This window comes from Lachancea thermotolerans (assembly GCF_000142805.1).
Source record: "Lachancea thermotolerans CBS 6340 chromosome F complete sequence".
Lineage (NCBI taxonomy): Eukaryota > Fungi > Ascomycota > Saccharomycetes > Saccharomycetales > Saccharomycetaceae > Lachancea > Lachancea thermotolerans.
Genome location: NC_013082.1, coordinates 321,416 through 347,180, shown reverse-complemented (window position 1 = coordinate 347,180; position 25,765 = coordinate 321,416). Strand labels below are relative to the sequence as shown.

Here is a 25,765-nt window from a genome sequence, read left to right as displayed (position 1 = left end):
GGACCTTGGAAACAGTTTATAGTATTTTTCAACTCTTGAGCAACTTGGATATCTTTCGCAACTCGGACATCTTTCGCTTGGCACCGCTCATTCCACAATTTTCCAACTTCTATTCCACAGTACTCGGGTTCCTTTCTCCCTCCATTCGTATCACGTCTATCCACATACAGCCATCTTAACAGTCGTTGGTTTCTTTGTAGTTGTTACAGGAAGGTACCCAATTCGCTATCTTTTGAAAAAGTACCTACCACCACGATCCACCAGTCCTGCGAGAGCGCGCGACTCGCCACCACGAGCACATCCAAGCCTGAGCCGGAGGAGGCAGCTCCCGGTGCACCAGGCAGGCGCCCCGTGCTGGAACGCTACGCCGCTGCAGGCGGCCAGCCTGCCTAGCGAGAGAGAGTCCGCCTGGAAGGTCTGCCTAGGCTGAACCGCCAGGGAGAGCTGCTCGCGCGGTGGCCTGCGTAGACTCTTTTTCCAGCGAGAGCTTCGGCCTTCACCCACGCAGCTTTTTTTTCACCAGGCGAAACTTTCGACATACAGCTGTACACCACACTATGTGTAAGGCAACAGTCACAACAAAAGGTTTCGTTCGCGGTTGGGCAGCGTGGAAATTTTTCAGCGTAATGCACCGGAGGATGGCTAGCGGATGGGGGTTGGGCAGCTAACCACCTATACTCAAGATGCCCGTTTACGTGCAAGAACTCAAACAAGGCTGAACTACCCAGCAATACCAAGTATCAAAAATGGCCAGAGCCTCCGTCCTAGCTGATGCGTTGAACTCCATCAACAATGCCGAGAAGACCGGCAAGCGCCAAGTGTTGATCAGACCTTCTTCCAAGGTCATCATCAAGTACTTGCAAGTCATGCAGAAGCACGGCTACATCGGCGAGTTCGAGTACATTGACGACCACAGATCCGGCAAGATCGTTGTCCAGTTGAACGGTAGACTGAACAAGTGTGGTGTCATCTCCCCAAGATTCAACGTCAAGTTCAACGATATCGAGAAGTGGACCGAGAACTTGTTGCCAGCCAGACAGTTCGGTTACATCATCTTGACCACCTCTGCTGGTATCATGGACCACGAGGAGGCCAGAAGAAAGCACGTCGCTGGTAAGATCTTGGGCTTTGTGTACTAAGCGCAGTCCCATATGTACCATGTGTATTTTTAACCTTCAGAACTAGTATTTTGAGTAGGCGCGTCGCGGTTCAGCGCAGCGCGCGGCGGGGAGGGCTCCTTCGCACACAGGCTGCGCGAGTCCCCCATCAAGGCCTGTCAATGCGCGCTGCATGGCAGCTCAGCACCTGCCGGCTTCTTGCACTGCGCCGCCGCTCGTGTTAATGATTCATGTTCCATCAATTATCTAATAAAACACATATTTAAAAGTACAAACTGAGAAATGCAATATACACGGCAGAAAGCCCCGCATGTCGCAGTTCACAATCTTCTACCTCTTCTACCACCCTTCTTTCTGGTAGAGTCGGATGGAACTGGAGTAACATCCTCGATACGGCCGATTCTCATACCGGATCTAGCCAAAGCTCTCAAAGCGGCCTGACCACCTGGACCTGGGGTCTTGGTCTTGGTACCACCGGTAGCTCTGATCTTGACGTGCAGAGCAGTGATGCCGACTTCCTTACACTTAGCAGCAACGTCCTGGGCAGCCAACATGGCGGCGTAAGGAGAAGACTCGTCTCTGTCGGCCTTGACCTTCATACCACCAGTAACTCTGGAGATGGTCTCTCTGCCGGACAAGTCAGTCACGTGGACGAAAGTGTCGTTAAAAGAGGCATAGATTCTGGCAACGCCAAAAACTTGAGAGTTGTCGCGAGCTTGAACAAGGTCTGTAAACGCGCATTCTGTTAGTATTGCGAAACATGTCTTAGTGCTCAAAACCGCTCAGATGTCCCTAAAGAATGCAGCCTGCTGGCGCGCCCGCGCTCTCACGGCACGCCTTGCGCCCGTTCCCTGCTGGCTCTCGTCTTGCAATGCACAGTAGTTTCAGGACCAACGGATGCCGCAGAACCATACACACAGCTCGAGCGATGGCAGCTCCGGACCCACGAGCCCAGAACCGTTCCGATCCGCCCCACCGAATGCGTTTTGTGCGCGAGCAACCCGCGGCCCTTGGCGAAACCAATTCTTTAAGAATCAACTAAACGGTTTTAAACAGGATACCACCCCTTTACGTACCTTTAGCCATTCTTGATTGTCTGTCTCTGTATCTGATACTGAAGGTGGTAGAATTCATCATGAAATATTTCACTAGGATATACTCGCGCCTGCTACCGGCCGCCGGTGCTTGCCCGCGCGTCCCCCCCGTAGAGGCCCCGAGCGTGAGTGCACGGCGAGCCTGCCGCGTTTCTAGGCGGACTACAATAAAGCTCTCGAAAATTTCAAATACATGGATTTTCGATTAGATGTATGGGTGTAAGAACAGTCAAAGGATCAACGCCAAATACTCACGTATCATAATGTACGTTAGAACCGGCCTAGCGCTTGTCAGTGCTATTTGAATCCGTGGAGCTCTGGGACTCCTGCGACGGGCGGTTTCAGGGACTATTCAATATGTAGATGTTCCGCTCGGAAACTACTACGCAAGTTGCTACGGCAAGAAGCTAGAAAGAGAGCTTTTTGTAAGACCGCAGACAGTCTGGCAGGCGTAAGACAACCTGCCAGCGCTTGAGTCTGCGGGTCGCAGTCGATCTCGAACCGAGTTGTAGAGAAGATATTGTCTAGGAAATGCCACAAATCCACTACAATAATACTCGTTCTTGAAATGTAAATGTAAATTGGTATATGTTAATCATCTTGCGCGCGCAGCGCAGATGTACGACAGCGCCTTTTATACTAATTTTCCAAAGTTCCAAAATCGCCAGAGTCCGGGTAATATCTAAATCTCACATCACATCTAAATGACATTCTACGAACTAAGTTTGGTGCGAGGGACGAAGAGAGTTCAAGCGGGAACTCGGCGGCTATTTTGGACTCGACGCTTCGATATGCTTCTGCTACTATTTTGTCTGATCTCCGGACTATGTTCGTCGACTCTGGCGGCTACCGTCAGCGGCAGGCTTGACGTGAGCCCCCTTAATATTACTCGCAAGGAAGTCGCACACTCAAGCTTCAAGCTTCTGCAGGTCGGGAACTTCACGGGCCCCGCGTACTATTCGCAAACCACTGTGCGGGACGTGCATGGCAATTTCAAGTTCGAGGGCGTACCGGAACCCAAGGACGCGAACTCCAGCACCTACTTTGTGCTCCAGCCTTCCTCTTTAGACTACAACTTAAAGCCCGGGCGCATTCTGGTCCAGCTCGTCCGTGATCCCGAGGATCCTCAGAAAATTGTCACCAAGGCCTTCAAAAACAGTTTTGGCCGCGAGAACTTTCCATCTCCAGAGATACTGTACCCCGAGAAGCTCGCGGAGGTGGCGGCCGATCCCTGCATCACCTTTTCTCTCGTCAATGCGGCGCCCTTCCGCGAGTACATTACGGAGCGGAACGCCGGGATCTTGAAGAGCGGCCCAGTCGCAAGTATACTGAATTCCAAGTTCAAAATGGCTGCGGTCATTACTGCCGTTTTGATGCTCTTGTTCCCATACCTGCTAGAGAAATTCGACAGCGAAACAGCCCAAGCCATCAAGGACGACAGGTTGGAGAAACAGAAGCGAAAGTACGCCGACCAGAAGCGAGTCGGCGAGCAGGCCCAGCGCCTAGAGAAGAAGTAGCTTCTGTGCTTTTTCTACAAAAATTGTGCACTTTCCCGAAAAGAACATCTAGAAATGGCAGCCAGGATCCCCCGAGGGACCTAATGGAACCCAAATAGTTATATTCATGGTTACATAAGTCCAATAGTCTTTTCGCCCACGTCGCGCCAGCCTTGCTCTATGTTTCGCGTACGTTCGAGCCCGGCTTCAAAAGTCACTATACACGCCCCATCGGTTCACCAGGTCCTCGGCCTACTGGAGATCGTGACATTATTAGAAACCCTTTATAAAGATGAAGGCCGTACACATTGCAAGAAGAAGAGCCTCTCGCGGTCCTCGGAGGCTTTAACTGCAATACACTTGAATAATGAGCTCAAGAGCTGATGTTCTGGCTAGCCTTCTGTCTGAGGTCCTTTTCCTCAACACCGTCGACGACTCCCTTGATGGGGACGTTGACGAAGCTCCTCTGAGCGAGACCATGAAGAGCATCCTTCAGGGCATAGGATCTGCAGGTGCGGAAACGAAAAGCACAGCTGTGTCCGAATACGTGTACGACCAGCTTTCAACACAGTTTGTCAATGTGGGTGAGGCGGAAGACAATTTCAATATAGAGTCAGAGGGAAAGTGGGATGAAATCTTCAGCATTGACTTTCAAGAAGCAGAGTTGGAGTTTGCTGTCACAGTTTACATTCTTCTCAACCTTTCATATGTATCATTGATCAACAAACAAAAGATGGGCCGCTTGTCGACCCTAAAGCCTGCTATCACGCGTATTCTAGAGAAGGATCCACCCGAGCATATTGCCCTCCCTGTCAGCGAGCTTTATGCCCAAATTCTATCCACAAATTGTAATGCTTTTGATTTGGAGAAAGCTTATAGAGATGCAAGACGTAACCCCAAAACATTTCTAAAGATTCTCAACACGCTGGGTAATGAGTTAAGCGAGCCGCAATCTCAGAGTTACCTATATTTTGAGAACATATACCGTCAGTTTGAAATAAAACCAGCACGTCCTCGCATATGCATCCAGTTGTGGGTATCCTTCAACAATGTCACCTCTAATCGCATCCTGAGCATTAACGACAATCTCTTCATCGAAATCAAGCAATCTGTGTTGTGTGTCTCAAACCATGAATTTATTCTGGCCATGTTTGAGGGATTCGAATTCGCGAGTGATGTGCACTACGGAATAACTTTAAATGTTTCTACAGACGTGCTTTCTTTATTTGTTGATGGTGACATGGTCGAAAAGATCGCTTTGCCACTAGCGCTTGAAGAAAACATAAGAGCTTTGGAGCTGGGATCCATGATAAGCTCCTTCAAAGTTTACAAGTTCTGGCTCTGGTCAGAGCAGCTTTACGAGACAAGCATCAAGCTCACAGACAGATTCTCAATCCGACAAATCGACAAAACTGAGTTTCAAGCAGACGAAAAGGCTCTTTTTCCTGGGTTAGATGAATACGTAACCCATGAGGTTTTGAGCCTTGTGGAGTTGCCAGGGCTAACAGCTGGTCTGTTTAAACAGCACATAAAGCAATTGAATTCTGGAACTCTAATTGCATACATCAACCCCCATGAAACCATCCAGAGCCTCAAGAGCCCAACAAATGCAGAGTTTTCCATCAATTTGTGCGGGGCTGAAGGAGAAAGCATTGTAAAATGTTTATACTATAAAACGTCTAGCTTAGTGGCGTGTTTTCAAACCGTGGAGTTTGCCTCTATTGTGCTTGAAATGATACACTCCTGCTCTGACCTCAAAAATCTCTATGGCGTTATCGAGCATTTCATAATACTGATGAGATGTTCTTCCCTTGAGAAGATGTTTATAAGAAGCTTCGGCTATGATTTTTTGGGTTTATTACTCGTCAAGGATGTCCTACCTCGTCTGCATTCCACTCTATCGATTCCGTTCTTAACCCTTTTCTTTGAATTTTGTGGTTGGAACACTGTTGATCCCACTGCTTCCATCATGAAAAATACAAGTGCTTATGCGAATCTTATCTTGAACTTCGAGCTCTGGATTTCTGTTGATAGGGTTGCAGATGAAGAGCCAGCAGTTGAAATGGTAAGGTTCCTCATTTTTCAGTTAGGCGAGATGCTGCAAAATTCGAAGTTTGCAACTTTCAACGCCAGACAGTGTAAAAAGCTGAAGGTGCTGGAAAGCCTCACATGCCACCAGCACCTTGTCTACACAAAGAGCCCAGACCAAAATTTCCTTGACTGTCTCCACAAGGAACTGGTAGGAATTTTCAGAGCTCTTATCAAGCCCCTCTCGCAGGTCGAAATCTCGGGCCTTTTTCAATTCGCATATTATGAGGTGAAGAAAGATCTTGAGCGCAGTGCAGCTGTTATAATGAATTCTATCATGCTTGTACTCGCAGACTGGATCGAAGCTGGAGATAGCAGTGCGGTAGAGATGTTTTTTAACGCAATACCCATAAAAATTGTCCTGCTTATTATCGAATGTGGGGGTTCCATAAGCGTAGTTGCGCCATCACTTAGCATCATCATTACTTTCCTACAGGCAAATGCAAACTCCTATAAAAGGTTCGTCAGGAGCAATGGTTTCCGTATCCTCTTTGATATTCTCAAAGATCAGAGTCTCGAAGATTATGAAGAGCTTGTAGCAGCAACACTTACTGGTGTTTTGACCGGATCGCACCAATTTAGGAGCGGCCCACTGTCAAACCTGTCCTGGAAAGATATTACAGTTATCGAGGGCGCGGTTGCATCTGATGTGCACTGTTTGATTTTAGATTTGATTGAGTGGGCTGTTTTGAACGACGTCAAAGCCCGGTCCCCTGCTTACATCGAAGAAATGGTTACAAGTTACTCTATACTGCTGACTGAGCTGCAACAAAACTGTCCAGAAACGGTTCTGTTTGACCCCCAGCAAAGCCCTTTTATGGGAAAGGTCGTGGAAGTGATACTAACACTTGATAAACCGCAAAACGCAGGAACGTATGCTGCTGCTTCTCAGCAGATGATGTCTCTATTGTCCGATGTGTTATTTTTTCGTCTGCTCCATTCGCCGCCGTTAGAGTTTTCTAACCTGACACTGTGCTTAATTAAAGGCAAAAAAATTAAAGAGGCCGATGATTACGTGGAGCAGTTTTACTGGCAATCCCCATTTGTTCACACTCTGACTAGACTCGAATCTTTCATTCCAGCCTTCGATGCACTGTTTCAACAGAGTAAGAATATAATTCCCAACCTTACCTGCCTATTAGAGCAGTTAACTGGCAGCCCGGCCTTCTATCAATTAGGCATTGATAATTATGTCAGGCTCCACAAAATCATACTCTCGTGTTACGAATCGACATTAAAGGAAACATCGCATAATCAAGATAATAGCATTAAAAATGCACTTGAATTGTGCGAGATCAAAACTCTGTTTGCGCTTTTTAGTTATCATGATAGTGAAAAGCCTTCTGCCAGCTCTGAAGAGATTACAGCCTTTGTTGAAGCAACTTTGTTTCATCAGTCCGTTTTATTAGGAACGGAACACACTCGCCCTCTACTCGATGTTGAAAAGAGCGCGTTTCTTCTTGCTAGCTTAGCGAGTTTGCTTGATGCATCTAATAGCTTCCAAGCTCAATCAAATGTTATGAATTGCGTTCGGATTATAACACTTCACCGTTTAGAGGATATAACAGCCATGGCTCACCTGATAGACCGTGGTAATAAGAACTTGGTTCAAAGGGTTCTTTCCTCGTCCATTTCAACCAGCGATGAAAATCTTCTAGATAAACTGACCTCTTGGGAAGTCAGATCTTGCTTCAAAAGCTATGCTGCTTCGCAGCTAAAGAAGTATCACAAGAGAGATACTCAAACTGTGATTTCAAGCGATGGGCTTAAAAGGTCCGAGGATTTCTCTTCAATTTTCAAACGCAGGGAGTTTGCTCTCGAGAAACGACTCCACGAAATCAGCCTCATTCGTGGCATGTTCCAACGTGATGGCAACAACACCCGAAACAAAATTGTAATATCAGAAGACAAAAAACTACTAAACTTTGTCAATGATAGAGAAGACGAGTTACTATTGTTTTACCAGCATTTTTCACAGCTTAAGAATTCCGTTAGAAGTTTGTCCAGAGTTAGGGGCAATGAAATAACCGAGGTTGAATGGACTTTGGATTCAATGGAGGACAGCAACAGAATGAGAAAAAGACTGATTCCAAAACCTATCCTGGTAAAGACGCCAAGCCTCACATCGTCAGAAGCGCAAACGGACAAAAATTCTACTCATGTTGAGTCCGATGTCGCACGCTATGAAAGGAGAGACAGTAGCGCCATTTCTTTCGAAGTAATTAATGAGCTCGAGGCTATAAGCATCGACTCTTTAGAAACTCATGTCAAGAATAGGAAAGTGCTCAAAATCTTAGAGCAAGGTGATACCATAATGCGCATATGGAATTGCAGCAATGTTATTGGACTACGTGTTCATGAGGGAGTCTTGATAATGGGTAATGAGTACCTGTATTTCATGGGAGGCTACTTCTATTCTTTCAAAGATTGTAATGTTGTTGAGCTTCAGGATGCACCTACAGAGGCCCGAGATCCGGCTGTTGAACTGATCACCAAAGGGAATAACAACGATTTTTGCGATTTCCCGACGCACGAGGTTCAAAGATGGAAACTTTCTCACATAAGCTTCGTTTCTAAGAGGCCTTTTTTACTCAGAGACTCAGCGATTGAGCTTTCGTTCGAAAACGGGACGAACTGTTTCTTTACCTTTCAAAATAAAAATTGGAGAGACGATGCTTACCGGCCACTAGAGAAATGCGAAAGGCCTTCGACGATGGACACTCTGCTATCAGACGCCCTGCTTGAAGTTTCTGCAAAAAGTCATGATATAAACGTCAGAAATGGCCTTTCACAGCACACTCTCTCCAGAAAAGTTGTGAGCGTTTTTTCGAACACAAAGGCTTCTCTTTCGTTCGAGGCCCTAAAGAAGTGGCAAAACGGTCAGATATCGAATTTTTACTATCTCATTATAGTCAACACGTTGGCTGGAAGGACATTCAACGATATTACACAGTACCCCGTCTTTCCGTGGGTAATAGCCGATTACAGGAGCGACGAGCTAGATTTGACCAACCCTAGTACATTTAGGGATTTATCAAAACCGATGGGGGCCCAATCAGAAGATCGGCTGAACCAGTTTGTGGAAAGGTATAATGCCCTCAGCTCTTTTGCAGATCAAGATCCTCCTTTTCATTACGGAACTCACTATTCCTCGGCGATGATAGTCTCGTCTTACTTGATGCGTTTAGCGCCCTTCGTTGACTCATATCTGCTACTTCAGGGTGGAAAGTTTGGTCACGCTGACAGACTGTTTAACTCTGTTGAGAGAGCATGGTGCTCAGCTTCGCGAGAGAACACGACAGATGTCCGGGAGCTAACTCCAGAGTTTTTCTATTTGCCTGATTTTTTAAGAAATTTAAACAATTATGACTTGGGTACCCTACAAAGCGGCCAAAAGGTTGGCGATGTGTCGCTACCCCCATGGGCTAAAGGGGACCCGAAACTTTTTGTCGAAAAGAATCGGGAAGCGTTGGAAAGTCCTTACGTCTCAGAACATCTCCATCAGTGGATAGACCTTATTTTCGGCTACAAACAAAAGGGCGAGGAGGCGGTGAGAGCTGCAAATGTTTTCAACAGGCTAAGTTATCCAGGATCTGTGAACTTAAACGAGATTGACGATGAAAACGAACGTATGGCGGTGACGGGCATTATTCATAACTTTGGCCAGACTCCTTTGCAGATATTCCAAAACCCGCATCCCAAAAAATGCTCGCATGAGCTCCCAAATGTGAGTAAAAACCAATGGAACGTATTGACTCTGTCGCAAGCAACTTCAGTACAGCCCGGCCATGACGTTCATATAACTCGCATACAAAAAGACGATAAAATAACGGGCAAAATTGTGTACAAAGGTCGACCATTCTGGCAAAGAGCTCTTTCAGACGAGCCATGCAGCTTTGTCGATGCATGCGGTCTACTTTCGTTCACAGTCAACGGAAGGGCATATAGGCATGGGCATCACTGTTCAGTAACTTATGTTGAATCTTTCAAAGATGACCAATTTTTTACCTCTGATGAATGTGGCTTGATGAAGCACTGGCAATACAAGCAATCGAGAGGTAAAGAAGGGCTGGCTGAAATTTCTCAGTACACTGGACACTTATCTCCAATTAAGAAGATTGTTGTGTCATCTGAATACAATCTTTTGTTGAGCTTGGATGTTTCCGGGAAGCTCTTTTCTTGGGATGTGCTTAGCTCGCAGCTACTTCGGTGTATTGCCGCAAATGCAAAAGATATTGCAGTCTCTAACAGAACAGGCTCTGTAGCTTTTGCTGACAGCGACAATGTTATAACAGTATGTGACATCAATGGTTCTGCTTACGCAAAACTTCCTTTTGAGGTTCTTGTAACATCAGTTGGGTTCCTGGAGGCAGAGCCTACTGACAATCACTTATTCTCGAAGGCAAAAGATCTCTTAGGTGTTGGGACTTGTAGGGGAAACATTGAGATTGTAGAGCTGCAACAAGGGGGCCCTTGGAAAATTAAAAAGATCGGTGAGCTTGTCTCCAAGACAGATTCGCCCATCACTTGCGTTCAGATGAGCGTAGAGAGCACTAAGGGAGAGTCACATAGTGAGGCCGACTCTCATGCAAAATATCAAGTTCTTGCTGGTAATGAAGAGGGAGTTGTTTTTGTTTGGAACTGACTATATAAAATTGCCTGCATGATGAGCCCCTTAAGACTCTTTGAACATTCTCCTTTTGTCATGGAATAGGATGAGAAGTTGTCTTAGTGGCGGTGACTGTATCTGTCAAATGCTATCGATTAAAACTCCAGAACTATGAAGTAATTATGCTAATGGTACTCATAAATAAGTTTTGAGTGATGCTAGTTTGCTTATTTCGTCTTCAAACTCCTTCTTGTCAACATTTGCCTTGATAAATTTCACGATGTGCTTGGTTTTCCCTGAAGATTTACCTTGTACAATGTTGACAACGCCACAAGTCTCCAAAGCATTGCAAATTTCGAAAAACTCGTCGCGCTTGAGCGGAGAAATGCTGTCCTTGCGATTGAGCAGTTTCGAGTAGTAGTCGTATGCTTCGTCTAGGGAAGTCTGAGTTTGAAAAACGTCTGAGCGCTCGCGATGCACAAGCGAGCATAAGACCAATCTCTGTTGCATGTTGAGTTTGGATATGCGAGACTTAGTGGAGAAGTTATTATGCAGGGTAGAAAACACTTTGGCAACATGGGCTAGAGTGACTTTTGCAGTAGTTTCGTTGAGGGTGTGTCTGTTTTTTATGCTATCAAGCTCCAAAACTTCTATGCTAGATCTGAGGATGTCAAAAACCTTCCGAAGATCGCCAGTGTTACCTGAACACTTCTTAGCGGCAAACCTGATGGCAATGGGCTGGATGATGGGATCAAAGTCTAAAGACTTCAATTTTTGCATCACGATTTCGAACATCTGCTCCGCAGTGTAGGGCGTAAACGTGACAGTCTGAGGCATGAGCTCGTGCTTCAGATTCAGTCTGGAGAGGAATCTGTCCTTCATATCCAGGCTGTTTGCGATGCCTATAAGCACGAATTTCAAGTGAGGCAGCTTAGCCATTAGAAACAGGTCAAAAATGTGCTTGGTTGCATTCGCGTCTTGGAGCGTAGACGTGACTAGTTTGTCCATTTCGTCGAGGATCACGATGAAGGTGGTTTGTGGGTGTGCCTGCATGAACTTCTGCAAATCATCTGCATTGCGAACCTTAGTGCGTGCTGAGTCGCCGGAGCACGAGTGGTAAATTTTGGCGAAGATAGACTCCGCGCTGTTGACGGCGATGCAGTTGATGGATACTATGGCGACAGACTCGTGGTGGCCGCTCTTCGTGGTAAAGAATGAGGTATTGCGCAAGGCGTAGTCTTGTTGCAGCTGCGGCGCCTCCAACACAAGCGTTTGGAACTTTTCCCTTACCACGAGATCCAACTGTGCAGTTTTCCCAGTCCCCGGAGGCCCAGTTATGTACAGCGAGTCGCCATGGCCCGAGCCGACCACGGAGTTCAAGAACGCCATGATGCGGTCGTACTGCTCGCCCCTCGTAGGCAGACATGCCCCGAGATTGACCGTTCCCTGCTGGGACACGTCGGCGCACCGCTGCAGGGCTGCCTTGGTGCGCGAGTAGACAGAGGACGCGCCAAAATGGAGCCGAATAGGCGACCCTAGCGTGCTCACCTCCTTTGTTTTGCACTTCTTGACGGGCGACCCCGGCGGCGTCACCAGGCCCTGGAACCGCTTAACTGTTACGGGGTCTTCGCACACCTCGAATGCCAGTCTCTTCCTGCTGCCCAAAACTACGGATTCCAGCATCTGTGTTTGCATCTTCGCGAGCGTTTGTTGATGTTGATGGATAGATCAACCGATACTTCGGCGTCTCAACCCCCGCAGCATATATATACCAAGTGCTGTGTTTACGCGCATCAAGTTTTACCTTGTTTCGCTATTGCTCACGCGTGTTGCAGAGGACGCGTTCTTTATTTTACGTGTCGCGTGTGCTCTTTACGCGTCTTGACCGTTCGTTACGCGTTTTTTAATATAAACCAATTCAGCCATTTTTCAATGGAAATTAGTATACTGGAAAGGGCAAGAAAACCGCACGAGATGGCATACCAGCGGTTGGCGGCAGATCAATTTGGGGAGCGGTAGTCAAGCCCAGCTCACGCGCATAGCGGAGTTTAACAACACATGAAAATCACGCATTGGGCCGCGCGGCGCCGAACACAATGACTCTTGCAATGCTATCTGGGAGCACGCTCTGCGTGAAAAGCAAATAAGACCTTGGCAGGCCGCCAGCAGCGCCTCGCCATGGGCCCTGTTGAAGGATCTGTGTTTCCTTAATGGTCAATCCATTGCGCGGCCTGCAATGTGGCGGGGCGCGTGAGACGAGGCGCGTAGGTCAGGGTGCGTAAGTCGGCACTTGGAGGCACGCTGGCGAATGCGCTCCAACGGTGGCTTCCCCACCAATGCGACTCTAGTGGCGACGCGTCTCTAGCAGCGCGCCGTAAGCAGCAGAGTGTCAAGCCTGACTGCTAAATCACGTGCCTGCTCGCGTGTGTGTGGCAAGATCGCTCTGAAAGTATGTGCTCGGTGAGGACCGCTGCCATTCCCACAGGTTTCGAGAACTCCGGTAACAGCTTCCCGCTCCGACGGGAGCGGTCAGCCAAAAGTTGGCTTATTTTCTGTGGCGCTGTGCGCATGAGCCGAGTAGGACCCATACGGCCTGTGCGCTCTGTTTCGCCTCAGAGTTGCTCGGTGAAGCTATTAGTAACCGCATGCTAGAGTTGCGCTAGGACCGGACTCTGGAAGCCTTGAAGTCTCGAGCCCCCAAGCGTTGACATTGCGATACGCTACATCACGTGATTGTCGTTCCGCGCATCACTCGGACTATGACAAGAGTAGAGCGAGGGCGCCCTGTGGGCTAGTTGCTTACCGAGCAGTGTTCTGCTTCAACCGTATCTAGTTGCATCATGGGCCGCGGGTGCGAAAAATGAAACTTCAAGGATGCAAACTGCCTTTTTTGACCTCACCACTGATGAGCTCCGAGGCGATTTATTTTCGCATTCTTTGACGTAGGGCAAAGACGGCTGTCTACAGCTGGGACAACGAAAGCAGGTCTTGGGAAGCTCACACTCATGGCAACTTCCTTACTACGTTGATTTTGCAGGGAGTATGGCGTCAAGCCATGGGTGGGACGCTTTTGGCTGTCCTACAACAGACGGTTTCTGGGTAGCGAGCCAAACCCGAAACCCTTGCACCCGGCTCGAGTTTTCAGTTTGTGGGTGTGTTCTGCAGCCTATACCTTGGCCGGCTGGCTCAAACGCGGCTGTGCGCTACCATCAGTAGTTTGCCCGTTCAGACAAGTGTACTCGAGGCTCGCAGGCGTTCTGCGACGGGCCGGGCCTACAAAACAAACATCCTCGCTAGGTGGCCGTGTTTTAGGGGCTGTACCAGGCTTTCTCCGGCGCTTTGCGCCATCGCTGCAGCGGCAGAGTTAGCAACCTCCAACGGCTACGAGGATAAGATGTCTCTTTGCACATTTTCGCGTTTGGCGCGTGATTAAGGTCTTCGAAACTTTGAATGGGGAGAACCGCTTGTATGAAGCTGCCTCACTGACTAAAGAAGTCCCAGGAACTCGCGTGGCCAAAAAGAGCCCGCTCTTTTATGTCAAAAGCCCGCGCTCAGCGTTGTTTTCAAGACCTACAATTCTTCTAACGAAACATACAGCAAACGAAACTAAAGGCGGTGCCAGTGGAAACTTGCGCGACTCCCACTCCACTCACAGACATAGGGCGCTCCCAACGACACTGGCAATGTGTCTCGCCCGGTATACCAAAGTCTTGAGCAGCGTTTGTTTCGTATCGCCATACACGACATTTGGATATTATCCCAAAAATTATATTATTCAAGAAACAGATGTTGAAATATGCCTTGAGGAAAGCTTGAAGCTCAAGTCGACCAAGTTCAAAGCCACGCTCAGGGACTTTACTAGGAACAAAACAGTTTCAGGAACGTGTAAGTGAGCCGGAACAGCGTGTCGCGTTCCCATCAGTCACGGCTTACCAACACACTTTTTGAAATAGGATCACACTCCGCGATTTTTGAGTGAGAGTCAATTAACACCTAAGAGCTGGAAATAGCTGACTCCAACGCAGAACTGAGGGCAACTATCCCGCTCTCTCAAGAATCATGGCACCACTGAATAGAGTTGGCGAGAAGAAGCCTTACCAGTACACTAACGCGGATCCTCGACACATGCCATACTCTAGGACATCGGGCACGCTCCCCGCTGGCAGCACTGCCCGATCAGCGCCTTCAGAGTCAGCGCCACCGCACTCTTCTGGCTCAGTCCATCGGCCCTCAAGGTATAACCCTAGTTCGACGAGCAGGCCGCACACGCCATTCGGGACAGTGCATTCGAAGCCCAGAACGGGCAGTCGATACAACCCCGAGCCTGGATTTGTACAGAGCGGCTCTCGTGGCAGCTCAGAAACAAGGCGCTTTCCCAATAGCCCTAATGCGCCTTCTTCAAGCCGCTATAGCTTTCAAGCCGCGGCTCCAATTCCCAAGGCGAGCCACCACAGCTACTACAACCCACAATACAGTCGACGGAGACCCTCAAGCGCAACAGACGGCTACGACCCGGCATCACATGGTTACACTGCTCGCAGCAAATGGAAGGAGCCTTACGGCTCCGCAAGCGGGGCTGCTTATGATGGCCGTATGTCACCCTCGAACACATCTCCAGTACCGCCGCTCTCGAAGCCGCCCTACTACAATCGATATCATGGCACCACAGTTCACCAGAATATTCATGCGCAGCCTTACTCAAGCAGATACGGTCACTACAGAAAAGAGCACTCTTCCCAAGACAGCTCTTATACGACCTCCAATAAGTTTCCTTTGTACGAAAATGAGCACTCGCTTGGATCTAGCCTGATAAACTCGGTTCCTCAGACCTCTAGAAAAACCGAGGAGAGAGTTAGCAACAACCATGAACGGATTGACCTTCAGAAAACAGTTAATGACGATTCAGTTAAACGCGAGGAGCCTTCGTCTCTCAATACAACGCCTAGTGATACAAAGTCTGGGCAAACGGATAACGCCGATGAAAATAACGCAGAATCCGCTCCGAAAGAAGAAGAAGCGGTTTATAACAAACCTGGAAAGCATGACATAATACGCAAAGCACATTCGATCGAGGATTTCAATGAGGCCCATCCAAGCCAACCAACTTCGTCCTCTGACGATCAAGGCGCTGCTGGAAGCACGGACACTTATTTTGCTGCTAAACCTGTCGAAAAGCCCAGTCATTTGCCTTCAAGGCATAGTTCGGAAGCTGCACAGGGTTACACTCAGCCCCTTAACGAGGTTGAAAGCTGCATTTTCCCACTACCAGAGGCGGAAACGAAACTATGGGAGCTAAAAAATAGAGACAGAGAATCTATTGTCAAAAACCAAAAATACCTTTTGAAGAGTCCCGTAACCTGTCTTCAGGAGTACCCTTTTATGTCACAAAATATATTAGTGCATGAGCAGGCAGTAAGGCCAATCCTGGTAAAATCTCTGTCTAAACTCCAAGACTATGAGCGGTTGCGCAAGTTGCAGTTGAAGTGGCAATTCCTGAAACTCGATGAAAAATGGACGAAGAACTGTCAGATGCTGGAAGCTGTCAGTGAAGAAGTTAAGAAGGTTGATCACGCAACTACGGATTCCACAGAGGAAGAAAGCCAGTTTTCAAAATCTAAGGAGAAGGAGGAACGTGAACAGCAAAGCCGAGCCAGCAGTCGACGGAGGAACCGCGCTGATTTTGTCGATGACAACGAAATTGAAAACGTTTTGTTGCGGATTGATCCTGATTATAAACACCATCAATTAGCAGCGAAAATCCCCCCTATGATTATTGATCCTGTCAAGAAGTTCGCGGTTAAATACAAGGATGTTAATAATCTGGTGACAGACAAGAACAAATGGGCAACTCGTGTCTTGAGAGACGGAATCGATACGTTCACTTCTGCAGAGCATGACCTTTTTGTGGAGGGCTACTTAGCGTATCCAAAGAGGTTTGGGAAGATATCTCAGTTTATGGGTGGTCTTAGAAAGCCGCAGGAATGTGTTCTGCATTACTATAAAACGAAAAAGGAAACCAACTATAAACAGCTTTTGGTTGAAAAAAACAAGAGACGTAAGATTAATGCAGGCCGCCGCCGTAGGGAGAAAGATAAAGAAAAGACTTCGGCGGCTGTTCCTGAACAAAGCGGACAAGAAGCTGAGGAAATGTCTGAGAGAAATGACTCCAATTTCACCGAAAAGGAAAGAACTATGGATGAGACGGAAGACGAAGAGGTCGATCAAGGCGCACAAATAAAAGAAGCAGCATTCGGGCCGGCTGAAAAGGTCGAAGACACCTCAATTGTTTCAACTGGTTCAAATGTTGCGTTGCCAGATGGACCCCGAGGTCTGGTACAGCAACAGCAGGAGGAAGTTAGTGCACAAGATTTGTCTATGGAAAATGAGGAGGACACTGAGTCAAAAAAGCGCAAAATCCAGGAAATCGAAGAAGTAACCAATGACCTTCCAAACCTGCAGCCCATTGCCCCCGCTTTTGCTAGTGAGGATAAAGACGCTACTGATATTGACGAATCTAGACGCCCGTTCAAAGCCGACGACAACGAAAAGGTCCAGGCCAGAAAGAAAACAAAGCACAGCGACGGATATCATAAATCCAGTTACTGGAGTGTCAAGGAGACTAACTTGTTCCCGGAACTACTGAGGGAATATGGTACACAGTGGGCTTTAATATCGGAAAGACTGGGTACGAAATCAACTACTATGGTTAGAAACTATTTCCAAAGGAATGCAGATCAAATGGGCTGGCAAGCTCTCGTTGAGAGCTCCAACTCCGAATCGCCAGAGAATAAGTTGAATACTCAATTCGGAAACAGCGATGCTACCCCAGGTGCATATGATACCGTCCCGATGCAGCAGGCGCCAACTGTTAGCATCTTTAGCCAAATTCATAGAGACGCCGCAACCCCAATGCAACTCCCTATAGCTTCGGTCTCCGCAATGGATAGCTTTTCTCAGCAGTCTACCCCACAAGGTCTTCCTCCGCCCAGACTGCCATCCATCCAACTTGGTCTATCCACTGATCAGGCAGAACGGAAGCCACTATTGTTGTCAGACTCCCATTCCAGCAATTCAGCACACGCACCTGAGGCGATGCCTTCTGTCCATTTTGCGCCCAGCGTTGCCATCAACAACTCTTCATGTCCATCACCAGCTACTTCTTCTCAGGCAGGCATTAGTAGCAGAAGGTCGTCCATAAAGAACCTCCTCAACAATGATGACCATACCGACAGTAACTCGGCGTGGTCAAAGCAGAGGGCGGTCGAGCTGCCACCCATCGCTTTCCCTGAGGTCAATGCTACCGCGCCAGTCGTTGTTCAAGAATTGAGAAGCTCTAATTTTACGTCAGACACAGCTGCGCCATCCCCCTCCTCAAATCTGCCCCCAAAGCAACCTTCATTTTTGAACTCCATCCTGAATGCGGCGTCGGCTCCAGCTTCGCAGTCTCCTCATGTGCCGACCGGCACCGCACCTCGCACCCGGTACTCGGTCTCTTCAGCTACACGACCTATACTGCCACCCGTTGGTCTATCAACGGCTACTGCACCAACTCCAGCCAGGCCTCGCGAGTTCAATTTCGCTAATGACCCTCTGGCAGCTCTCGCGGCTGTCGCTTCTGCGCCCGAAGCTCTAGTTTCGCTCATACCGCAGGACGGCGGAGCGTCAAACTCCAGCACCCAACAAAAACCCTCCAACACAGGGCCCTAAAAAGTAGTGTGCTTGCATCAATGTTATTATTAAACCCCATTAATCTAATGATTATCGATGGCAAGGTTTTAGTTGTATTATCATCATATTTAAACTAATTGAATGGATCTACGAAGTCTATGGAAATGATGAGCCGTTTTTTGTGATTATGCGAAACTATTTGTTTACGCGATAGCTCCTCTCAAAATTTTACATGACTGGCTAATGTTGTTGACAATCGACTGCCAAGAGAGCCATTGACTGACCTAAGAGATGCTGTCTACTGCCCAAACCTACGCCAATGAAATGATACAGAAGTATCCTGTATTGGAACAATTTCAGCCCACTCTGGACCGTCCCTTTTTCAATATTTCTTTGTGGGAGAATTTCGACACGGCTATGCGCTACGCAACAAACGGCAAGTTTATTCCAAGCGAGTTTCAGTTCGTCCCTGGTAAACTGCCGTTAAGTGAACTTCCGCAAGTTATTGCCGCTATTACTACATACTATGTGGTGATCTTCGGCGGCAGGTTTTTGTTACAAGGCTCGCAGCCTTTCCAGCTTAATGCGCTATTCCAACTTCACAACCTATTTTTGACGACCCTCTCACTGACATTGCTAGTGCTCATGGTTGAACAGTTGGTCCCTATGATAGCTCGCAATGGTCTGTATTATGCCATTTGCAACATTGGAGCATGGACTCAGCCAATGGTGACCCTGTATTACATGAACTATATTACCAAGTACATCGAGTTTATTGACACTGTGTTTTTGGTTTTGAAGCACAAGAACCTGAGGTTTTTGCACACTTACCACCACGGGGCCACCGCGCTCTTGTGCTACACCCAGTTGGTGGGTACCACTGCTATTTCATGGGTTGTGATCTCTTTAAACCTTGGTGTCCATGTTGTGATGTATTGGTACTACTTTTTGGCTGCCCGTGGAATTAGAGTTTGGTGGAAAGAGTGGGTGACTCGCTTTCAGATCATGCAGTTTGTCTTGGATATCGGTTTTATCTATTTTGCCGTTTATCAGAAAGTTTCACATCTCTTCTTCCCACAGCTTCCACACTGCGGAGATTGTGTTGGTTCAACTACTGCGACATTTTCTGGCTGTGCCATTATTTCCTCGTACTTGTTCTTGTTTGTTGCATTCTATATTGAGGTCTACAAGCGTAGGGGAACCAAGAAGTCCAGAATTGTGAAGCGCGTTCGTGGTGGTGTTGCTGCTAAGGTCAACGAATACGTGAACGTTGATGTTGCCCACACTTCTACCCCATCGCCTTCCCCTGCTCGTAAATGAAGGAGTTTTAATTGACGCAAGGCGTTCCGCGGCGTCAAGCTAACTATTAGGCTCTCAAATGATGTTTCGTTTTATTTAAAATTAGATGTACTTTAAAATGTTGTCTATCCCGTTTTCACCTGTCACCGCTCGAAGACTTGGCACTCAAGTCAGAGGCCCTTAGTTTTGCTAAATTCAATGACTTCTTAAGATGCTCCATAGACGCGTTCAAACCACCGCCGATAACTTTGAAGTGCTTCAGTCTCCCAGCATCGCTAGAGATGATGGAGATTGTGGAGAAAACAGAAGCCTCTTCAGCCTCCCCTTGTATGTCTGCTAAAAGAACAGAGCCCCCTTGGTCAACCTGCATTTCGTCTTCGTCCTTTGGCAGCTCGGTTTCAGGATCTACATCGATTATGGCGAAGTTCGACGCGAAAGCAACGTTTTCCTCATTGAGAACAAGCGGCTGAAATTTGGAGGCGTCGCAAATTATGTCAAAAGTCTCCCTGAATGTTGCGCTCCGTCCTCTCATACTCACTGGAATTTTGAGGTCGGCAGTTCGTTCATCGACAAAAGCACGCGGAAGCTGTGTGGTTTTTAGAGCATAAATTAGTGAGTTCCAGCAAATTTCAAAGAGAGGTCCGTCTCGGCTGAAAACTTGAATCTTAGCGTATAAAACGTAGGACCACTTTCTCCGAGATTTGAGGCCGCTGGATATGGTATTCTCTTCTTCATCAGGATAAAGAATACTCGAAATGCCCTCTGAGTCTGTCGACCTAATACCGACTGCGACATCAAGCGCTTTTTTAGGAATAAGACCAGAATGTAGTACGCAGTCGCGCAGCCTTTGTGATAACGTCATTTCCTCATCCGTGGGTGCGCCGACTCTGCCTCTTTCAACTTCCACTACAGGGTGAACTTGAGCAAACCGTGATAGCCTGTCTGCTCTATTTGAGCTTTCTGTGCTTTCGTCGTCCACACGGGAACCAGATATGTTTTCCTCAACAATGCCGCCAGTAATCGATGTAACCACCATCGTTTTACCGCATTTTAACACGTTGGATCCAAGGATGTTGTTCCCCTTACGGTCGATATCGGCATTGGATGCAAACGAAAGCCCTCCATCGCTTATTTCAACATTGCGAAATTCTTCAAATGATCTTAAGCTCGGCCTTAGTCCAAGAGATAAATGTCTCTGCATCGACAGCTCAGGCGCGATTCGAGCCAGGACATCGGGATGAAATGTTATGGGGCGTAGCTCAAGCGATTCTGTCATATTTTGGTGGTATTTTTTGCGCTACACACACGTTTGAGCACAGCGATGAGTTACAGCGAAGAGCTCAACTAATAATTTGCAGAACTAAGACTTAATGCATGTGTTGATATCATATTGGACGATCAATAGATAAAGGCTCTTGGCCCTTAAGAATAGGAAACTTGGAGACCAAAATTGAAATCTGTTGTAAACGAGGCAAGGCGCTAAATCCGTGATGAAAGTTTACGTATGTGGCTCCTTGAACTACGACTTAGTAACTTTTACGGATCGTATTCCTGATGCAGGTGAGACATACAGAGCGAATAAGTTTGAAACACATGCAGGTGGAAAGGGGTTGAACCAGACCATAGCTGTGTCCAAACTTTTAAGCGCAGACCAGGGCGTCAAAGTGTCAATGATTGGACACGTCGGCGACGACTCGTTCGCTGGTGAGCTCATCGAAATTCTCAACCGAAATGGGGTTGATACTAGGCTAGTGACAGCTCTTAAAGGAGTTAATACAGGGGTTGCTACAATTATCGTTGAGCAAAGAACCGGGCAGAACAGGATTCTTATCTCAGAAGGAGCAAACGGGCATACTAAGTTCGACGAAAATCACTTGGAAGTAATGTTCCCGCCAGAATCACAGGGCGAAGGACCATTTTATGTGATCTTCCAAAACGAGATTCCCGGCACTATTTCTGCTATGCGCTGGTTGAAACAAAATAGACCTGAGAGCGTCATTGTGTATAATCCGTCTCCTTTCAAGGACGTTGAGCGAGGCGACTGGTCCTTGGTTGACCTGCTGGTAGTTAATGAGATCGAGGCACTCCAAGTCCTGGAGTCGGGCTTTGGTGCTGCAGTAATGGCTGAGTACAAGAGCAAGATCAATGTTGACTTTGTTGCTGGTTACAAGGAGGTTGCGATAAATCTACAGTCGAAACTAATCAGCGGCAAATCGTCGAGTTTTGTTGTAATCACTTTGGGCGAAAAAGGTTGTGTGTTTGCTTCTGAAGAGTCACAAAAAGCGCAGTTCGTTGAAGCACTTCGCGTCGAAAACGTAATAGACACAACTGGCGCAGGGGACACTTTTTTGGGAGGAGTCGTTTCTCAGCTCTGTACAAACCATTCGTTGAGAGATAGCGTTGCATTTGCAACAAAGGCCAGTTCACTAAGCATTCAACGTAGCGGCGCGGCAGAAAGTATCCCAGTGCATTCTGAAATCTAGGCACGACATATAAAGAAGCAAAGTGGCGACGTCTATGAAAATATGATTATCTTAGGCATTGTATATACTACAATAAAGGCGAGGTAGGGGGGGCGCCTTCTGCGGGGTAGAACTTTTGAGAGATATTTTCACTGCAGTCAGAAGAATCAGAGCTCGTCGCAGAAGAATTGGGGTGTGAGGAGTTAGCCGTGCTATTGGCGTAACCTTTATGAAGCAATCGCAGCTTCCTTCTACCTGCATTCTCTTCACAACTTGCGCTAGAATTAGCGTGACCCACTTCGAGGCTTGCAACATTGCAAATTTCATTTTCTTGGGCACCCTCTTTAGATTCCGCTTCGCTAGCCTCTAGAAAATTATGCTGCGCATCGAGCTCTTCTTCTGGTTCAGAGTGATTTTCTTGATAAAAATCGACTTGCCTATCGTTGAACTCCTTTAGCTTTAGCTGATGCTGCTGTCTTGACGATGCAAGCAGGTTTTTGAGCCGCTGAGTCCCAACATCCGGACCCTCGACACGACGACGATAAAACAAAAGATAAGCAGCCCCTGACACGGAGGTTTCGGGATCTGTCTCACTAACGCGAGAATCATCAAAATAGTACCACTTGCCGTCCACGGGATTCTTGGCGAACGCTGTGTAGTGACCACCGCCAAGACCACCGTAGTGGTTATCAACCGCTACAAGGTCGTAGAGGTTGTTCTGCTCGGCATCTTCACAAACCAGGTGGTCCGACATATTAAGGCCACAGATAGGAAAGTCGACAACATCGCTTATTTTGTCGCTGAACGAATGGCGACTTTCAAACCGCTTTAGGTGAATAGTTAAGATGTCAGGGGAGTTCCAAAGTTGGATCTGCTTGGTAGCCTGTCTATGTTCTCGACAAGTTGGGCAGTACCAAGAATCTGCAGCGCTTAGCACCTCAGGTTTTGAAAACAGTTTTAGGCAATCAAAAAGACTAATCCGTCTCTCTCCTTCATGCTGACGTTGCCGTTTCGCTTCCTCCAGCTTTTCATTCTTTAGTTCAGCAGGCTTGTCCCATGAAATTTCGCGCTCGTCTGAGAATACTTCGGATATGGACATGTCATTCCATTCGCAAACGATAGCTTCAAACTCTTTAACGAATTTTGGCCGTTGGAAGTCGACTTCAGCCTCCGGCTCATTATCGGGCTTAGGGAAGTTTTCGCTATCGTTTTCGTTGAGGTCAACGTCCATGTCTGAAGGAGTCTCTTCTTTCTTAGTCCCTTCATCGTTACTTTCGTGACCTTTGGAATCGTCTGCGGGATGAGACAAGGTTGCCAGCTCTTCAATCTCGTCTTTTTGAGTCATTGCCAGAGTATGGTAGTCATAAATGTCTTTCATAACGTTATTCATTAAAGTCATCATATTCTGGGAGGAGCTCAGAGAAACCTGGTGGCCAGGAGCCCATATGATTTGGTTTCCCATAGAATTTTCAGTTAAACCATTGTTGGTATTCCGGAAGCTCAGAACCTTTATCGCAAAATACTCTTCAACCGAAGTCTCAGGTGAACAGTTTTCAATATCTATTTTGAATTTTGAAAGGTCTACTGAGTGGTACTTTTGTTTGAGCAGACCTAGAGAATCAAGCGGCACTTCGTTGTCATTTGATATTATTGGGAAATTTAGGAAGCCGCCACTCCAGTTGGTATAATGCTGCTCGAGCTTTTTCCTTATCATGCCGTAGCAGTGCAATTCAGTCTCTGAAAGTGCAATGAAGAACGGAAAACCAAAGCTCCGTGCGGTCTTGAACCCTTGTTCAAGCACAGAATTCAAAACTGGAATCACCAAGTCATCCGGCTTGCGAGGTACTTCATAAAAAGCTACTACATCGCTTTGAGAAATAAGATCTTCGATGGGAAGATACTTAGCGCTAGAGCCTTCCGACTCATAATTGTTGTAAAATGCGTGATTGAAAATTTCTGCACCAATTAAGTCATCAGCATTCATGTTTGCCACTTCAGCCACGTAATTCTTTAGATCCTGGTACGTGGAGCCCTTAGGTAGTTCCACCTCCAAGATGCAAGGGGGAGAGAAGTTTGGAAATATCCTGACTTTTGATGTCCATATGCTTTCCACAGGAAGTGGTAAAGTTAAGTCGCTATATGGATCAAAAGTCACAGATGTTTTATCACAGACAGGGCATGTAAGTGTTGACTTGTACAATCCAACAAAAAGGTCAAGAATAACAGAATCATTTCTCAACTTGTGTTTGTCCCAGGTCTTTGATGCGAGTCTGTGAATCACTTCTCTATTGTTTACATCTTCATCTGGGGAAAGCTCGGGCTTTTCAACAAACGGCTTTTCTATGATTCTGTTCAGGTCTTCATGCAAGCCATCGAGTAGAAAGGCTAAAAATTCTTGGGAATCCTGCTGCAGAAATCCGGCAAACATAGAATTTTGCTGGCCAATAATTGATTTAAATTCTCTAGGAGAAAATGCGAAAGCTGAAGAAGATCTTTCATCAAACAATGATTTTATAAGCGCGGCGAAGGCTTGAGCAACAAGACCTTTATAACCCAGTGGGTTTTGAGTGTTGACATCTTCTTCATACCCGCCATACAGGAAATAATCCTTAAGCTCCGGTATATGAACAAGACACTGCAACGCAGAATTCATGTAACAACTGTTTCCCAAGTTTGAAAGTCCGGTTGTTCCCCTCGGTGGTAACAGCTTGTTGTAATAGAAATGATTCGATGGCCAATGGTCACCGGTTGTAACATCCTTCAACTCAACAACTAGGTCGATCACGGGAAGCTTCAAGTTCTTGATCAAGCAGCCAAACATTTTCGATTGCAACCTAGTCTTGATTGGCATTTCTGCGAAAGTTAAGGGATCCAGGACATATTGCGTTGCCAAAAACGAGCTTTTCGTAGTGCTTGTTGGTTCTTGTACTTGCCATATCCTAAAACGATGCGTCTTCAAATCAAACAATTTCTCCTGTTCACCAAACTTTTGCAAACACCGCTGCACTACCATTTCTATAGAGCTCAGCCTTGACATAGTGAAAAAGAGCGGTGCTCGTACCCCTCCTGAAAACCTGTTGTATTTTTCTACAGAGTCTTTGAGAAAATGGACCCGAAAGCAGCATCTATTATATTCGGTAACCAGTTGACCGTCTTCATCTTTTATTAGCACCGTTTTAACGGGGTTCGACGGATCCGATAGCCCATACCACTCGCTAAGCTTTTTGAAGACCGTTTCTGGAACTGACAGGTAAGGATGCGCGTTATAATCCGCCAGCAGGAAATTGTCGAAATCGTTACAGATAGACGTTGTGTCTATGGGCCCAATTCGGGATTTTTCGGTGATATTAGCATCCCAAAAGTTATTGTACCAAAGAGAAGGAATGACATATACAGCGTCTCCTTCTCTGCTCTCTGCCTGCGCTTGCGTGTATATTTCTGATAGTATTTGCCGCTGCTCAACGAGAGATGGAATGGCATCAACCTTAGCTCCGCCTTCCGCCATCTGACTTTGATCAGCCATCTGGTCTGGTAGGCCTGGTGGCGTTGCCTTCACGGAGTCAGGTTGGTCGTTCGATGACGAGCTTTCCATGATGTCTAATTGGTCGTCTTTGGAAACCGAAGCGAGCTTTTTCTCGCCTTCATCGGCAACCATTCCATTAGATGGTGCCAGGTTGTCATTCATACCGACGCGAAGGCCTTAATTGATCGAGAAGATTCAGCGCGAATCAGCTACTGTGCGAGATACTTACTATACTAGCATTGGTGACACTTTTTGATTGTTACCTAAAACCAAATCACCCCGAGGCATGTTTTCACGTGATCAAAAGGTCCAAAAACCGGAGAAACCGAAGCTCATCGTCTATGCATGACAACACAACTCGAGTGGAGCACCCCATTGCTGAGAGTCTTGATATCTCCATGAAAAGCC

The 25,765-nt window shown here is 47.0% G+C and overlaps 10 protein-coding genes across 10 annotated transcripts; 6 read left to right on the top strand and 4 right to left on the bottom strand.

Annotated features, from left to right (window-relative positions):
• Nucleotides 1-746: 746 nt before the first annotated feature.
• On the top strand, nt 747-1,139 carry RPS22A (40S ribosomal protein uS8; the record flags this gene model as incomplete). Its single annotated transcript, XM_002554332.1, has 1 exon — nt 747-1,139. The coding sequence occupies one exon, from the start codon at nt 747-749 to the stop codon at nt 1,137-1,139; it is 393 nt and encodes a 130-aa protein (XP_002554378.1).
• A 299-nt stretch (nt 1,140-1,438) lies between these two features.
• Nucleotides 1,439-2,474, bottom strand: KLTH0F03850g (40S ribosomal protein uS11; the record flags this gene model as incomplete). Its single annotated transcript, XM_002554331.1, has 2 exons — nt 1,439-1,845; nt 2,468-2,474. The coding sequence occupies 2 exons, from the start codon at nt 2,472-2,474 to the stop codon at nt 1,439-1,441; spliced, it is 414 nt and encodes a 137-aa protein (XP_002554377.1).
• Nucleotides 2,475-2,916: 442 nt separating this feature from the next.
• On the top strand, nt 2,917-3,729 carry SOP4 (Sop4p; the record flags this gene model as incomplete). Its single annotated transcript, XM_002554330.1, has 1 exon — nt 2,917-3,729. The coding sequence occupies one exon, from the start codon at nt 2,917-2,919 to the stop codon at nt 3,727-3,729; it is 813 nt and encodes a 270-aa protein (XP_002554376.1).
• Nucleotides 3,730-4,075: 346 nt separating this feature from the next.
• BPH1 (Bph1p) lies at nt 4,076-10,441 on the top strand (the record flags this gene model as incomplete). Its single annotated transcript, XM_002554329.1, has 1 exon — nt 4,076-10,441. The coding sequence occupies one exon, from the start codon at nt 4,076-4,078 to the stop codon at nt 10,439-10,441; it is 6,366 nt and encodes a 2,121-aa protein (XP_002554375.1).
• A 159-nt stretch (nt 10,442-10,600) lies between these two features.
• CDC6 (AAA family ATPase CDC6) lies at nt 10,601-12,100 on the bottom strand (the record flags this gene model as incomplete). The annotated part of the gene is made up of 1 exon (XM_002554328.1): nt 10,601-12,100. The coding sequence occupies one exon, from the start codon at nt 12,098-12,100 to the stop codon at nt 10,601-10,603; it is 1,500 nt and encodes a 499-aa protein (XP_002554374.1).
• Nucleotides 12,101-14,464: 2,364 nt separating this feature from the next.
• SNT1 (Snt1p) lies at nt 14,465-18,112 on the top strand (the record flags this gene model as incomplete). The annotated part of the gene is made up of 1 exon (XM_002554327.1): nt 14,465-18,112. One exon carries the CDS (start codon nt 14,465-14,467, stop codon nt 18,110-18,112), a length of 3,648 nt encoding a protein of 1,215 aa, XP_002554373.1.
• A 252-nt stretch (nt 18,113-18,364) lies between these two features.
• KLTH0F03740g (elongation of very long chain fatty acids protein) lies at nt 18,365-19,393 on the top strand (the record flags this gene model as incomplete). Its single annotated transcript, XM_002554326.1, has 1 exon — nt 18,365-19,393. One exon carries the CDS (start codon nt 18,365-18,367, stop codon nt 19,391-19,393), a length of 1,029 nt encoding a protein of 342 aa, XP_002554372.1.
• A 115-nt stretch (nt 19,394-19,508) lies between these two features.
• On the bottom strand, nt 19,509-20,648 carry RRP43 (exosome non-catalytic core subunit RRP43; the record flags this gene model as incomplete). The annotated part of the gene is made up of 1 exon (XM_002554325.1): nt 19,509-20,648. One exon carries the CDS (start codon nt 20,646-20,648, stop codon nt 19,509-19,511), a length of 1,140 nt encoding a protein of 379 aa, XP_002554371.1.
• Nucleotides 20,649-20,862: 214 nt separating this feature from the next.
• RBK1 (putative ribokinase) lies at nt 20,863-21,855 on the top strand (the record flags this gene model as incomplete). Its single annotated transcript, XM_002554324.1, has 1 exon — nt 20,863-21,855. One exon carries the CDS (start codon nt 20,863-20,865, stop codon nt 21,853-21,855), a length of 993 nt encoding a protein of 330 aa, XP_002554370.1.
• A 67-nt stretch (nt 21,856-21,922) lies between these two features.
• Nucleotides 21,923-25,519, bottom strand: UBP12 (putative ubiquitin-specific protease UBP12; the record flags this gene model as incomplete). The annotated part of the gene is made up of 1 exon (XM_002554323.1): nt 21,923-25,519. The coding sequence occupies one exon, from the start codon at nt 25,517-25,519 to the stop codon at nt 21,923-21,925; it is 3,597 nt and encodes a 1,198-aa protein (XP_002554369.1).
• Nucleotides 25,520-25,765: the final 246 nt, after the last annotated feature.